The 13,909-nt window shown below is 51.4% G+C and overlaps 1 protein-coding gene across 7 annotated transcripts in view; it reads right to left on the bottom strand.

Annotated features, from left to right (window-relative positions):
• The window catches only part of ADARB1 (adenosine deaminase RNA specific B1), a 116,613-nt gene that overhangs the window by 32,425 nt on the left and 70,279 nt on the right, over positions 1-13,909 (bottom strand). For all 7 annotated transcript variants that reach the window (XM_036850787.1, XM_036850789.1, XM_036850790.1 and 4 more), the window contains exons 3-5: positions 8,877-8,951; positions 4,400-5,334; positions 852-966 (exon numbers count right to left, since the gene is read on the bottom strand). In XM_036850787.1, coding sequence (XP_036706682.1) covers positions 852-966; positions 4,400-5,334; positions 8,877-8,904 — 1,078 coding nt within the window. In that variant the 5' untranslated portion in view covers positions 8,905-8,951. The remainder of the gene's footprint in view (positions 1-851; positions 967-4,399; positions 5,335-8,876; positions 8,952-13,909) is intronic.

Here is a 13,909-nt window from a genome sequence, read left to right as displayed (position 1 = left end):
TCAGAGGTGAACCACGCCTCAGGAGAAAGGGACGGGCAGTCGCCCTATGGGAACTGGGGTTGCCCCTGCCCGCCCGGTGTAGACAGACCAACCACCCCCCACCGCCCCCCTCTCTGGCCTCTTGGTGGCTTCCTGCACGCGGCAGGCCAGGCTTGGCCAGCTGGGCAGAGCAGATGCTCCGAGAGGAAAGGGCCCCCCCCCCATGACAGCCCCAGACTCGGCCCCAAGGAGCAGAGTGTCCTCCCGGCCACCCCAGGGATGCAGGCACTGGCCGAGGCCGTGCTTTCCTGTTCCCAGGAGGGATCCACGGAGACGCTGCCTGGCGGGCTCACTCCTGGGATGTGGGAAGAGAACTCGGCGGGGGTTCCCTTCGCTGCTGGGAACTTAGACACAAATTTAATAGGGTTTCTTCTGCTATCCCAAAGCGTGCTTTACCCCCACGGATTTTCTACTCTTGCTAGGGCTTCCTCTCTCCCCCGTAAAAGTCACACAGAAACTTATCTGGCAGCATTAACATTAACTGATAAATCAGATTATGTCCTACTTTCAAGTGAAGTAAGAACTAACAGCTCTCCTGCAGGTTTCCAGAGTCGATCAAGACCATTCACATAAGATTATAGGAATCAAATATTAATACAGGACTCTTTCTCCCAATGAAAACTTAGCTTAAAAAGATGAACCTGTTGGGGAAAAATATAAGCGCAGTTCCTCTATTTGCACATGGTAAACATTTTGAAGGAGAATGAAAAAGTGACCTCCTGCTGGTGTCACAGAGATTTTTCTAGGCTGAAAGCATTTCACCTTCATTAAGCATGAAAACAGGCAGGGGGACACACCGCCAACACGGTTACCTGTTGTCATGACGATTCCAGCAAGAACTTTCCTGCGCGCGTGGGGGGCGGCGAAGTTGTCCGTCAGGTCCCCAAACTTCTCCAGAACCAGGCGAGCCACGGCATCGGCTAAGACCTGCGGACCAAGCAGGGGGTTAGCGCTCCCCTCGGGGCCACGTTCTGGGGCCTCTCCTCTGGAACCACACAGGTAAGTCTGGCAAACGAGTGTGTGTGTGTGTCTGTGTGTGTGTATGTGTGCGCGGGCATGCACATTTTTTCCTCCCAGACGTTCCTCGGAAACAGACGCCCAAGGGGCATGCGAGGGTCTCTGCAGGAGGACAGTCTGGAGCCCGACCGCAGGGGAGCCAGCACCTGAGCAGGTGAGGCCTCCTCACACCAGCCCTGCCCCGGGGGAGGGACCCAGGCCCAGAGGTGAGAGCGGCTGCCTGGTCACCCCCCTCCCCCCTCTGCAGCTCCGAGCCAGGGCTCCGAGTCCTGCAGCCACAGTCCCCGAGCGGCAGGGCTTCTGGAAGAAGTGAGACCACAGGAGGTGCAGCCCAGTCAGCTCAGGGCTGGCGAGGCTCCATGGGGGACACGTGGGAAGAGAAAGGGGAGGTCTGAAGGGCGGTCACATTGCAGGATCACTAAGCTCACAGCACCTCCCTCCCAAAGGCGCCCGGTCCGTGTGTGTCTCAGTGATTTCAACATCTAAGAGTAATTACCGTGGCCCAGTCACTCAGAAACCAGCACCGCTTAGAGCCTGTAAGGGCATTTGTCACTTAGACCGAATGACACCAGAATGCACCGGAGGCTACACCTGTGCAGGGCGAGTGTAATGTGATTTCAGAAGACTTCCAGTGGTGCGTTTCCAGGTCAGGGAGCCGCTGGACTGCAGGGAGTGCTTCCCAGAAGCAAACGCACCGGTGAGATTTTGGACATGGTCCTACTTTCACAGCTTATGATTCATCTTGGATAGAACGCACTCTCGGTGTTTTGGGAAACGATGCCTGATGGGAGGCGTGTGCCAGGAGCCACGCGAGACCCACATCCCACCAGCTCACACTGGTCTGGAGTCCCCAGCTGGGCCCTCAATAAAATACTCCCAAATGAACAGAAAAGCCACCTGTCCTAGATGGTGGCTTCTCTGGGAAGAAGCATCATCAGGATGTTTCCACCGGCCACTGCACCAGCAACGAGCCCCAGAAGGCGGTGCTCAAGGCCAAAGGCACGGAGTGTGGCCAGAAGAGCAGGAGACGGGGCCCTACTCTGCACCCTAGACAGAGGCACTGAGGGCGGAGGTGTGTGGGCAGGAAAGGTAGCGAGGCCACGGACGGAAAGCCAGGATGTGCAATCACACGATGGCGACGATGCCCTCCAGTGGGAAGAGAAGAACAGCAGGAGAGGAAGGGGAAGCCAGAGGAAACAAAGGCCGGCTCCATGCAAGGGGAGGCGGGGCTCCGAACTCTCAGAGAAAAGCAGAAAAGCGTGGAGTCGGGCACCTGCACGGACAGCCTCTGCCCAGGCCAGCCCTCCCGTCCCCCGAAGAGACTGGGCGTGAAGCAATCTCCCTCTAGATTCGGGGCAGATATGATAACAAAGGGAACATGCTCTCAAAGTCAGCTCGAGGCTGGGCCCCGCGGGACGGCTCGGTCCGGCCACATCCACCAAGTTCACTGACAGACCGCCCTGCACACACCACGTGAGCAACGCTGTCTGATTTTAAACCCTCTGATGCCGCCATGAACGTCATGGAGGCAAAAAGTCCTGAGACCAGGGATGGCCAACCCACGTCCTTCAAGGGTTCCACCCGCAAGACAGTAGGACACTTCACCCCCTCTAGACCGTACGTCTGGAAATTCCCAGGGGAAAGAGTGTAAGGACTGACCCTCTGGAAGCTGGCACAGGTCCCGCGAGGAGGACACGACTACTTCCTGAGGTACCGCTCGGGGGCTGGGAGCCACCCTGGGGGCCCTGTGAGCGGGGCGGGCTCGGGCGGGGGGAGAGACAGCTCCCCTTTCCCAGCCTGGCTGGCCTGGGCCACAGAGGCCACCTGGGCAGGGCAGAGACGGCCCCTCCCGAGCAAGGCTCCACCAGCCAGGGGCTCTGGTCACTGCTCCCCACTAACATCACAGCCAGGGCAGAGGCAGGCTGCCAGCGCACACGCACACACCCACACCCACACCCACGCAGACCTCCGCCCGCCTCCCCGCCCCCCCACCGAGGTGTCACCCACGCAGAACCAAGCACCGGGGGTCACGGCGTTTGATGAGTCCAGCCTCTTCACATGACTGCCAGCGCTAAGGGAAGACAGGGCCACCGCAGCTCAGGCTGAAACACTCTAACTAGTGCCACCGACGTGTAAAATGATAAATGGACTAATGGTTCTTATGAATAATATCAACAAGAAGTTAATACACGGGAAGCGGTTACTTGGCTCATAAAAAATCAGCGAAATACTTTGAATATGTTACTTTATACTGATGCTGTATTTGGTGGCTTTAAGCGAAAGAAAATAAATTTCCTTTTTTAAAACTGAGAACTACTGGTCCTCTCGGGTGACAACTGCACAGAGGTCACAGAAAGGCAAGACGGAAGCCGAGTTTCCTGAGGGAATGTGGGCTGCCCCGTCAATTTGGAGTCCTTCATTTTTTCTCCTCAGATCAGTGTGTATTTTATCTTCAAAGTGAATAATATTTTGACAGAAAGGAATAGAGAAGAGGGTCAGACTTCCTCCCTGAAAGAAACGTTTTTACAATAGACCAGAATAATTTTGGATTTCCAGGAAAAGAAGCAATAAATAACCGAAGAGTTCTAGGGTGTTGAGATGACAACTAAACATCACTTCCTCCTTCCCTCTCCTCAGAGCCCACCCTGAAATGTCCCCTCTCTTCACCCTGAAAATTCACCCTGATATTCCTCCTTCTCGCCCTGTCCAAGACCAAACTAAGAGGGGTGCCCACCTCCGGCTGAGCAGGGGAGCCACAGGGACCCCTCGGGGAACTGCAGGTGCCGAGACCCCCAGGCACCCGGGGGGCTCTGGAGTGCTCGCAGAGGCCCCGACGGCCCGGCCCTTCTGACGCGTGCTCGCCAGCGCTGCGGCTCGGCCTCGGCCTGGACAGGATCCGCGGGGCGCTGGCACTTGACCCAGACTTGGGTTTCAGCTGCTGACCAGCCAGCCCCACCTGTCCTGTACCTGGGTCCCAGGTGAGACACGGAGGGGGGACCCCACTGCGCTGGGGCAAGGTGCCAGGGCTCCGGCCCTCCCCTCCCCTCCCGTCTCCTCTGCGACAGGCCGCCGTGGGCTGTGGTCGCCACAGGGGCAGGCAGCACAGGGAGGGCACCTCGGCCCACCCGCCGTGGGCGGCACTGACCACGCTGCACCTGACGGCCCTGGCCGGGCTTCGCGGCGGCCCCACAACCGGCACAGTCACGGGAAGGCCAGCAGCCGGACTTACCAGGACCTCCCCGTGCTGAGGACAGAGCGGCGAGAAGACACCAGTGACCATGGCAACCGCACCCCATCTAAAAGCATGAGCAAGACGCGGCCGCGCTCGGGCGGCTGTCCTCACCTGTGGCGAGTGCAGCTGGAGGCCCTCGCTGGGGACGGGCTGGCGAGACGGGGTCTGGTCCAGGCGCAAGTTAAAGACAGTGGCCAGGGCGGACTGCGCGGCCCGGGCCTTGGCGAGCTTTTTGCTCCTCCCCGAGCCTTCAAAGAACTGCCCGTCCACGACCACGGACAGGACGAAGTTTTTGGCGTGGCTCTCCCCGCTCTCCGAGAGGAAGTCGTACTTCAGTCCCGGGCGCAGCTCGTTCAGGATCATCACGGGGTTCTTCCCGCTCGGGGGTGGGAACGGCGGGGGCACGGGGAGGGGCAGCTGGGCCAGGCTGGCGGGCATGGGAGACGCAGCCAGGCTGAGGTCCCCACTCGAGCTGAAGGAGTCGTCGCCATTGGCGCCCAGGTAGAAGGGCATGTCCGGCCTGTCCGGGGTCTCGAAGCCATTGAAGAGCGCGTCGGGGAAGTCAGCCTGGTCGGACGTGAAGTCTGCGTTGGCGGACAGGCTCCGGCCCATGGCCAGGTGGGCCTCGGAGGCGTTGGGAAACTGGACGAAGGAGCGCAAGGCCTTCTCGGCCGCGTGCAGCTTGGCCTTCTTCTTCGTGGGGCCGGAGCCCTCGAAGACCTGCCCGTTGACCTCGACGGACATGACGAAGAGGGGCGCGTGCACGGGTCCCGTCTGCGACAGCAGCGTGTACTGCAGGCCGGGCTTGATCTCGTTGAGCTGCATCAGCGCGTTTTTGGGCAGCGCGGGCCCTGGCGCCCTCCTCCGCTTCTTCAGGCGGAACTTGGAGTGGCCATTGCTGCTCTCGTCCAGGGCCCGCTTCCTGCCGGCGCCCCCGCCGCCCCCGTTGGAGAGCGGGGCGCCCTCGCCAGGCCCCGGGGCGCTGCCGTCCTTGGGGGGCGCGCCGTCCATACCGCAGTTTTCCTTAACATCTGTGCTGCTCGAACCTGCGGTGCCCAGAAAGAGTAACTTACAACGCCTTCGTTGCAGGATCTTGTAAATGCAAAATTTATAGATTCCTTTATCGCCCTTTGTAACTGGTTAAGTGATGTGTGCTTATACATTTTGTTCCTGGCTGCAGACGTGTGGAGCTGTGCATTTAACCACAGAGCTATCTATCCACCTAAGTTGGAATAATTGGAGTAATTTGACGTTCTGAGAAACAATCACTAATCCTGTTTCTATTTAGTATCACAGACTGCTTTTGCATTGAAAGGTGAATTTTTAAATCATCTTTTTCTATGAGAATATTCCGAAGCATCTAGAGGAATTTTATTGAAGTTTATCAAAATGTGGGATGATAAACTAACCCAGAAAGACCTTACATTAATAAATCTAATATCAGTATTGACAAATGTACACTTTATTTTAGCATTTTCCTCCTTTTCAATGCCATCTACTCTCATACTATACTCATGTTGGGCTTTCAATTGCAGCCTTTCCCAGAAAAGAAGACATTATTTAAAACATGCATTCACAAGTTACTTAGTTTTACTGGTTTAAAATATGCAATTAATATGTGCAGTTATTTGGTTTGGTTCATGGATATTAGAAAACTGCTTATGCAAAGTATTCTGGCCTTTTAGAAATTATTTTGAAGGATATAGCTTCACTTCTAGTATTCATTTAACATTGTTTCATTATGTATGGGGACTGATTTGCCTCTGAATCCTTAATACATCCCATGATAGAAAAAAATATATTAGGCAAGATAGGAAGACTGACACTGCAGACGGCCACAGCTCCCTAACTTCCCAACTGAAGGTGGCATCTTTGTCTTTTTTAGAAAAACAAATATTTGATGGATTTACAGAATAATTTAGTTATCCTACCTTTTAAAGGTAGTTTATTTTTACAATTAATAAAGATAATTTTAGAACTCTAAAAGTTCATGGCAAAATAAATATGATTTTAATTTCAAAAAGGGGAATAAAAAAGCATTCACTCTCCCCTTTAAGTTTATCAGATAAAGCTTTTTTAAAAAGAAAAAGAAGTAACTCCTTGTTTTCCTGGTTAGTTTGCACACGTTGTTGGCCGCAGGAAGCTCAGGGGTAACTATCACAGGGCTTTACAATACTGTTGACATGAATGTACTTGAAGACCTACCACTAGTTTTTGAGAATCCACGTAAGTCTTTTAAGCAATGGAAATATTTTTCACAATTGTAAGCCAGTTTACAAGTACCCGAATACGGTGGCCCTCGGTCCGTTTCTACTACATAACGTGAAAGTAGATTCTGACTATGCTAAGGAAACTGAGAAACACAGTGAAAACGCTCATCGGCCCTACCCACGGGAGGGGGCTTAACGTGGCAGCAAGTCTGGGTCACCGGCTGGCAGTCCCCACAGTTCAAGCTCTCAGATTCCCAGGGCTGTCACCACTCAGCTGAGATGTGAGAACAGCCCTGGTTTAAACACAGGCCACGGGAAGACTGCCACCACACCGTGGCAGAGATTGGGAGATGGCCAAGCTTTCCCTACAGACTTCATGCCTCCTACGTACTCCTGACACACACCACTTCTCCCAGTTGACAAAGCTGACGGAATGGACACTAAATTTTCATTTATAACATCCTCCAGCAAAAGCTCAATAGGTTACTCCTTTCGGTGCTCCAGGGAAACAAAAGGTTAGAAAGGGTGGGGCAGGACAGAATTGAGATTAACAAACGAGCAAGAATATCACACGCGACATGACACGGCTTACGTTCTGACGTTACCGCTGAACAGAATTATCACTACAGAAGTCAGATCATGAGAAATGTATCCTGACATGCATTTAATCCAACGTTTATAATCTCTGGAACAAACAAACGCTTTCTTTTAAAAAATAAAAATAATCAGTATTGATTATAGAAAAATACACTTTCTATAAGATAGTTCACATAGATTCTGAGCTCTTATTTGCTTCAGAAGCATGGAAATACTGCTCATGTTCTACTTTACTGAAAATGCTACTATGTAAAGGAAAATAAAACACTAAAACTGGAGAAAGACCTCCCACTACCATAACTCTTCTTAAATAGATGCTTTCTCTTTCCATATCATGCTACTTTATTTCATAAATGTGAATATTAACCATGATAAAAATTCTTCATCACTTTCAAAATGATAGAAAATACAGGACTGGCATTTCAAAGTTTCAGCGCTAGAACCAACAGTTTATCTTTCCAGAAAATGAATTCAGAAGGATTCTTTATCTCAGTAAGAGACTACCGGATCAGTCTGGGATAGTTATATCCCTACACACACTGGGACGTTTCCTCCCATACCTGATGACCAGCGCCATGGGTGACAGTGGGAGTGGGGAGTGGGCTGACCCCTGAGAACACAGGCTGGGTTCCAAAGACCCTGAGAGCAGCTGTGCTGGGGGCAGCACCACGGGCAGCCAGAGGCCGCGGGAGGAGGTGCCGCCACATAGACTGAAACCGCGCCTGGTCACGTCTTCTCACGCTTGCGTCCCGGGAATGGCCTCCAGCCTGAGGGCACACGACTGCGGGGTCACCCAGCAAAGACCCAGCAACTCCACGGCGCCCACTGCACTCGTGGAGCAGAACCCCTGGCTTCTGCGTGCAGACAAGCCAACTCCGAGGCCTCGGCGGTGGGTTCTGGGTGAGGCCGAGGGGAAGCGGTGGACTGTATCCTCATCCGCGGTGACCGTTCGTCACTCACGCCTGCGGGTTCTTCCTGGGACCTCTCAACATGGACAAGTAACAATGCACATTACACACATACCAGAACACTGATGTCTCTGTTGTGATTTCCCTACTGAAAGCTCCCAACTTCTGTGGGAGCACTTAACCTTATGCAAAGGCTCTGCTCTCCGGGATTAAAGACAAAACAGAATAGAGAAGTATATTCACTGAACTCTTCATCTATGAACATCTATGAACAATGTCGAGAGCGGGAAAGCTGAGGCTCTCTGCCCCTCCGTCCCCTCCGTCCCAGAGGGCAGTGTGGAAAGGGGTTTCAGGCCACGGCAGCCTGAAGGCCCATCAAAGTCTTTGGAAACAAGATCAACAGACTCACGCGAGTCCCCTTCCTTCAAAACGCACGGACAACCCACCGTATTTGAAGGGAAGATTTTATACACTGTCACCTCAAATGACCAATCTCAAAGGTTATCTCAGATTTACACAGATGGAAATTGGACCATGATCATGAGAACCACGCAGTGACAGAGCACGAAGCCATGCGGCTTTATGACACGTGCACCTGGAGGCAGGCCTCCCCCTTCCAGGCATGTGCATCAGGACCCCAGGATGACAGCAAGGAATGAAAATCCAGACAAACAGCTGTAAGGAAATGCCCACAGTAGACACCGATACCTACTGTAGAGATTATATAAAAATTAAACACATGCCACCGTTAGCAGTCTGTATCAAAGGAAAACAATCACCTTCCCCAAGTTGGTCCCATTCAATACATTTACAACACTAAGATTTTCATAGAAAATTAGACACTTGATACTACGTGATAGGCCTAGATCTTACTCATGTTTTCTTCATCTTCTACATCCATGGCAAAATACTTTTGAGGGTTTCTTGACTGGCGGAGACTGTTTCTGTCTGAAAGACAGCAAGAAAATGACATTGAGTGTACCAGTCATATGAGGTAAAGTCTCCTCTGTGGAAAAAGTCGCAGAACAAGGACGGTTAGGTCTGCCCTCTGGACAGAACATTCTGATGCTCCCGCCTCTTCAGCATGGTCCAGGACCTCCAGCGTCACCCCCCCCCCAGGATCCTGGCCAGGACTCTGCTGTTGGGCAGGGGGCGGGTACCATGGCAGGGAAGATTTCGGGCCACGCTGCGGAGGACCGCCTGGATTCCAGGGGTCAGGACCATGGAGAGCTACGAACCAAGGGAAGGGTGACACGTTTAAATCTCAGAAAGACGCCTCGTCAAGACAAACCCCAAACAGAACTCCAGCCCATCTGCCACTTGACCTCTGTTCTGGGGGGACTTTGGTTTGGGTTATAAAATAAAGCTGTGGAGCAAGAACATGCCGCAGCGTTCACCCTACTCCTCCCCTTCACCTTGACTGAGAAGCATCGCACGGACGGAACTAAAAAGCACATAACTGTTCGAATCTGATCTAATTTCTTAGCCATGTATAACTTATTATTCTGTTGTCAGGAGAAACCACAAGAAATCCTCAAAGAACAATTATTCCAATTATATAATTATTAACAAATTCAAGAGTTTCCTCTTCCTAAATACCTTGGCTATACTTTGCAGGACTGTACTAACATATAATCTGTAATAAAGAATCCCATCAAATTGCCACTGAGGAAAAAGATCTGCAAATTTTGTAGTCACATTTTTTATACAAATTAAATTTATATTATAAATCAGTTAAGAGGCAAATTTATTGCTTTTAAGGAAATAGGGACTAAAATGTGCTAAATCATGCTTATACCTTATACATCTCTCTCATGTAACATATATGTAAAATAGTTTCCATGACAACCATTTGTTAATGACATTAACTCTCACTGTATATCTGGTAAACATACAGTTAAATGAGTTAAAAGTTAAATGAGTTTTTATTTAGACTCCTTTATTCAAGAAAGTGTTCCAGATAGATTTTAAAGCATTAACATTTTATACTCATGAATTACTTCAGCATAAATTTCTGCAAGTTTATTATATGAATAGCACAGTACTGGATATTACAAGAACCTAAAATGAATCAGACAGACTCTGCAATTGAGAAATTTAAATAAAAATATTGTCTGGATAGCTGATTGTATTAAGGAATAACTTTCAGTCATTTTAGGTGTGGAAATAGTGCTTGTCTTTTAGTGATATATACTGAAATATTTACAGACGAAATGATACCTGGGATTTATTATTATAAAATGATCCCACGTGGTGGGAAAAGGTAGATACGGATGAACCTGAGGGGCCACGGCTGGTGATGCCGGTGCTGCCTGACGGGCACTCGGGCTCGCCACACAATTCTGTATCGGTGTGTGTGTTAATATTTCCACCAAGGAATAGTTTCAGTGGAAGTAATTTCCTTGAGGTCTGGAATGGGCACGAGTGCCAGACCGCCCACGCCCTCAGTGAGATGCAGGTGCTCCAAGGGTCCTCTCGGCCACGGTCAGGGCGTGTGGTGGTTAAGCTGATCCTGGAGGAGAGGGCGGTGGGACACACAGTGAAGGCTATGACAGGTAGCGTGCGGGAAGCACAGAGGCTGTGTGAGAAAGGCCCTTCGAAAGCGCTTCTGAGAAACTCAGTTATCAGTTCTGGAAGCAACCACACAAGCTGTCCAGACCACTCTGTTCTTACTGGCTGAGAGCTGGACTCAAAGCAGGCACAGGGGCTCGTGTGGTGGGACGACGGAGGGCACGTCCCCCGTTTAGCCCAACTGAAAACCCTGGACGGCACAGACGCAGCAAGCACGAGGAGGCTCGGGAGGGCGGAGGGGAGACGGCAGAGCAGCAGGGGACCCGGGGACGGTGTGGCGGCGAGTCCCTTACGTCTTCTTTTTGCATCATTATCCCAGGCTTGGAGCTCAAGAAGCCGGCAACCTGGAAACACCAATGGGCAGACCAAAACACCCAACGAAAACTGTCTCTCTGGCCAAGGGACCAGGAGAGGACCTCCCAGCAGGACAGGAACCTGACAGACCGAACCGCCCTATTCAGCCAGACCCCAGCCTCCCACCCAGCAACGACGTGGGGTGGGGGAGCCTCGCGTCTCATTCCCTCTGGGCTGTGATGACCCCCTCCCCCCTCACTCCCGGCGATGCAGAGTCAGGGAGAACAGGCGGGGAGCCTGGACTTCCACCCCCCCGGCGGTACCCAGGCACCGGCCCCCTCCCCACTGCGGGTGTCACAGGAGGCCGCCACCCAGCAGTGCCAGTGGAGGCCAGGGAACCTGGACGTGCACCCCCGTCCGGCAGCGATGAGGCGGCGTCTCCCCTCCCCAGCGGAGGGCTGGGAGAGACAGCCAGCTGAAGCAGAGGTCCAAGTAAGACTCAGGTTCTTGTAACACAGTGTGTCCAGGTTTCAATCAAAGATCACTCATCACACTGAGAGCCAGCAAGATCTCAAACCGAATGGAAAAAGACAATCGATGCCGACCCAGAGACATCAGCGTTATCTGAGAAAATTTTAAAGCAGCCATCATAAAAAAGAAGTGGGAGGAATCAGTAACTGATCTCAACACTGCCTATACAGTCCGAGTCATCAAGACAGAGAGGCAGACCACGCGGAACAAAACAGAGGACCCAGAGACAGGCCCCCACAAAACACCCGCTCATTGTTGACAAAAGTGCACAAGCAACGCAAAGAAGGAAGGACAGCCTTGTCAACAGACAGTGCTGGAGAGCCGGGCACCTAGAGCTCACACCCCCCACACACATTCACCTGGAATGGACCATGGGCTTATTAAACGTAAAGCATGCAACTACAAGACGTTTACAGAAATCACAGGAGAACATCCGTGGGATCTAGGACTCGGCAGAGAGTGTGCAGATCAGCCACTGTAAGCATGACCCATGAAAGGAAAAACTGATGAACTGGAGCCCATCGAAATTAAAAAACGTCTGCTCTGCTAAAGACTCTGTTGAGAAGATGGAAAGACAAGCTATAGACTGTGGGCAAGTATCTGAAAACCACACACCAACACACAAAATACACAAGAGGCTCTCAACAATGAAACACACGCTCCCATTACAGAGACACTTCACCGAAGAACGCACACGACGGATGTTCACACGGGAAATGATGTTCATCATCATTAGCACGAGGGAAATGGGACTTAAAACCGCGTGAGATTCCACCACACACCTACGAGAAGGGCTAAAATAATGACAACCCAAGGGCCGGCGAGGAAGGGGAGAAACTGGATCACTCACACGCTGCTGGTGGGGATGTAACATGGTACAGCCACTCTGGGAACCAGTCTGGTGGTTTCTTAAAACTACACGTGGGCATTTATTCCAGAGAAATGAAGACTTACGTTCACATAAAAAGCATATACAGGAACGTTTATAGCAACTTTATTCATAATAGCCCCAAACCGGAGACAACCCAGTGCCCTTCAGCAGGTGACTGGTTGAACACACTGTGGACCATCCACACCATGCAGCACCATGCGACAATGAAAAGGAATAAACTATTGACACACGCAATTACCTGGATGAACCTCCAGAGAATGAGGCTGAGTGAAAAAGCCAATCCCAAAGGTTACATACATTACAGCCCGTTTATACAAAGGCGATCCTTGAGCAACACGGGTTTGAACTGCATGGGTCACTGAGACACAGATTTGTTTTCACTAAGCACGACCTACCCCACTGCACGGCCTGAGGTTGGCTGGGTCCAAGGACGAGGATACAGAGGGCCGACTATCAGTTACACGGGTTTCCGACTGCACCCCGGGTCGGCACCCCAACCCCTGTGCTGTTCAAGGGTCAACTGTATAACATTCTTGAAACGAGAAGACTGTAGAAATGGAGAGCAGAGTAGTGGCTGCGGGTGGGGAGGGCGTGGGTGTGGCTATAAGAGCACAACGGGGGGGCGGGGGCGACGGATGCTCCGGATCTTGACTGTCCTGAGGTCGGCACCCCGGCTGTGACAGTGCGCCGTGTAAAGGGAACACCGTCCTCCCCGTATTGTTTCTTACAGCTACACGTGAATGTACGTTCTCTCAAAATAAGAAGGTCAATTTAAAGCAGGCAGAAGGCACACAGTATAGTGGCCGGTGTGCTGGGAGGCTGGCTTCCCTGGAGGTCCCGGACGAGGAGGCCACGCCTGCCGCGACGGTGACGGGCAGTCGGAGCACAGGAGAACCCTGCGCCGCCAGAGCTCACCTCGTTTGTAGGACGTGCCTCGTTTTCCTGCTCTTTCATATTAAAGTTCTAAAAAAGGACAGGGAAAATGTCTCACAGTAGAAAATAATCAGGCTGTGCACAGTGTGGGTGGGTACGTGTAAATTAAAAGTGGAAGCCAGAAATCTCTCGCAGAGCAGAAGCCAATATTTTCAGCTTCTACAAATGCTAACTCTCGTACTGAAGGTTATAAAACAAAGCAAAATAGCAAATGCAAGCACTTTAGAGCATTTTGCATAACATTTTTCTTTCATTCTGAAAAGCACCTCATATGGCCTGGACTACAGACACGTAAGAATTAAAACCCCATCCAAAATCCCATATGGAACAAAATTCCAGGAATGGCCAGGTAAAGGAAAGCTTTACTTGACAGCAGTATTCGAATGCCTTCTTCATTTTTCAGGGTCCCCTAAGCATTAAGAAGTAAGCAGAACTGGAGGGACAGGGAGGCGTGAAAAGACCATTAAACTTGGCATCGAAAGACCTGGGACTTAAGTTTAACTTGATTCCAGTTATAATTTCAACTTTTCTTTTTTTAAATAGAACTAGAAAAGCTGATCTTATGTGGAAAAATAATCAGGTTTGAATAGTCAGGAAAACTCTGAACTAAGGAGCAGTTAGGTGGGGCTGGTCCTCTCAGACTGGAAAGGATGGGGCGCCAGCATCCAAAGCATGCCCGCGGCTC

This window comes from Balaenoptera musculus, chromosome 4 (assembly GCF_009873245.2).
Source record: "Balaenoptera musculus isolate JJ_BM4_2016_0621 chromosome 4, mBalMus1.pri.v3, whole genome shotgun sequence".
Lineage (NCBI taxonomy): Eukaryota > Metazoa > Chordata > Mammalia > Artiodactyla > Balaenopteridae > Balaenoptera > Balaenoptera musculus.
Note: the sequence above shows the minus strand (reverse complement) of the source record. Positions and strands in the feature narration are given on the sequence as shown.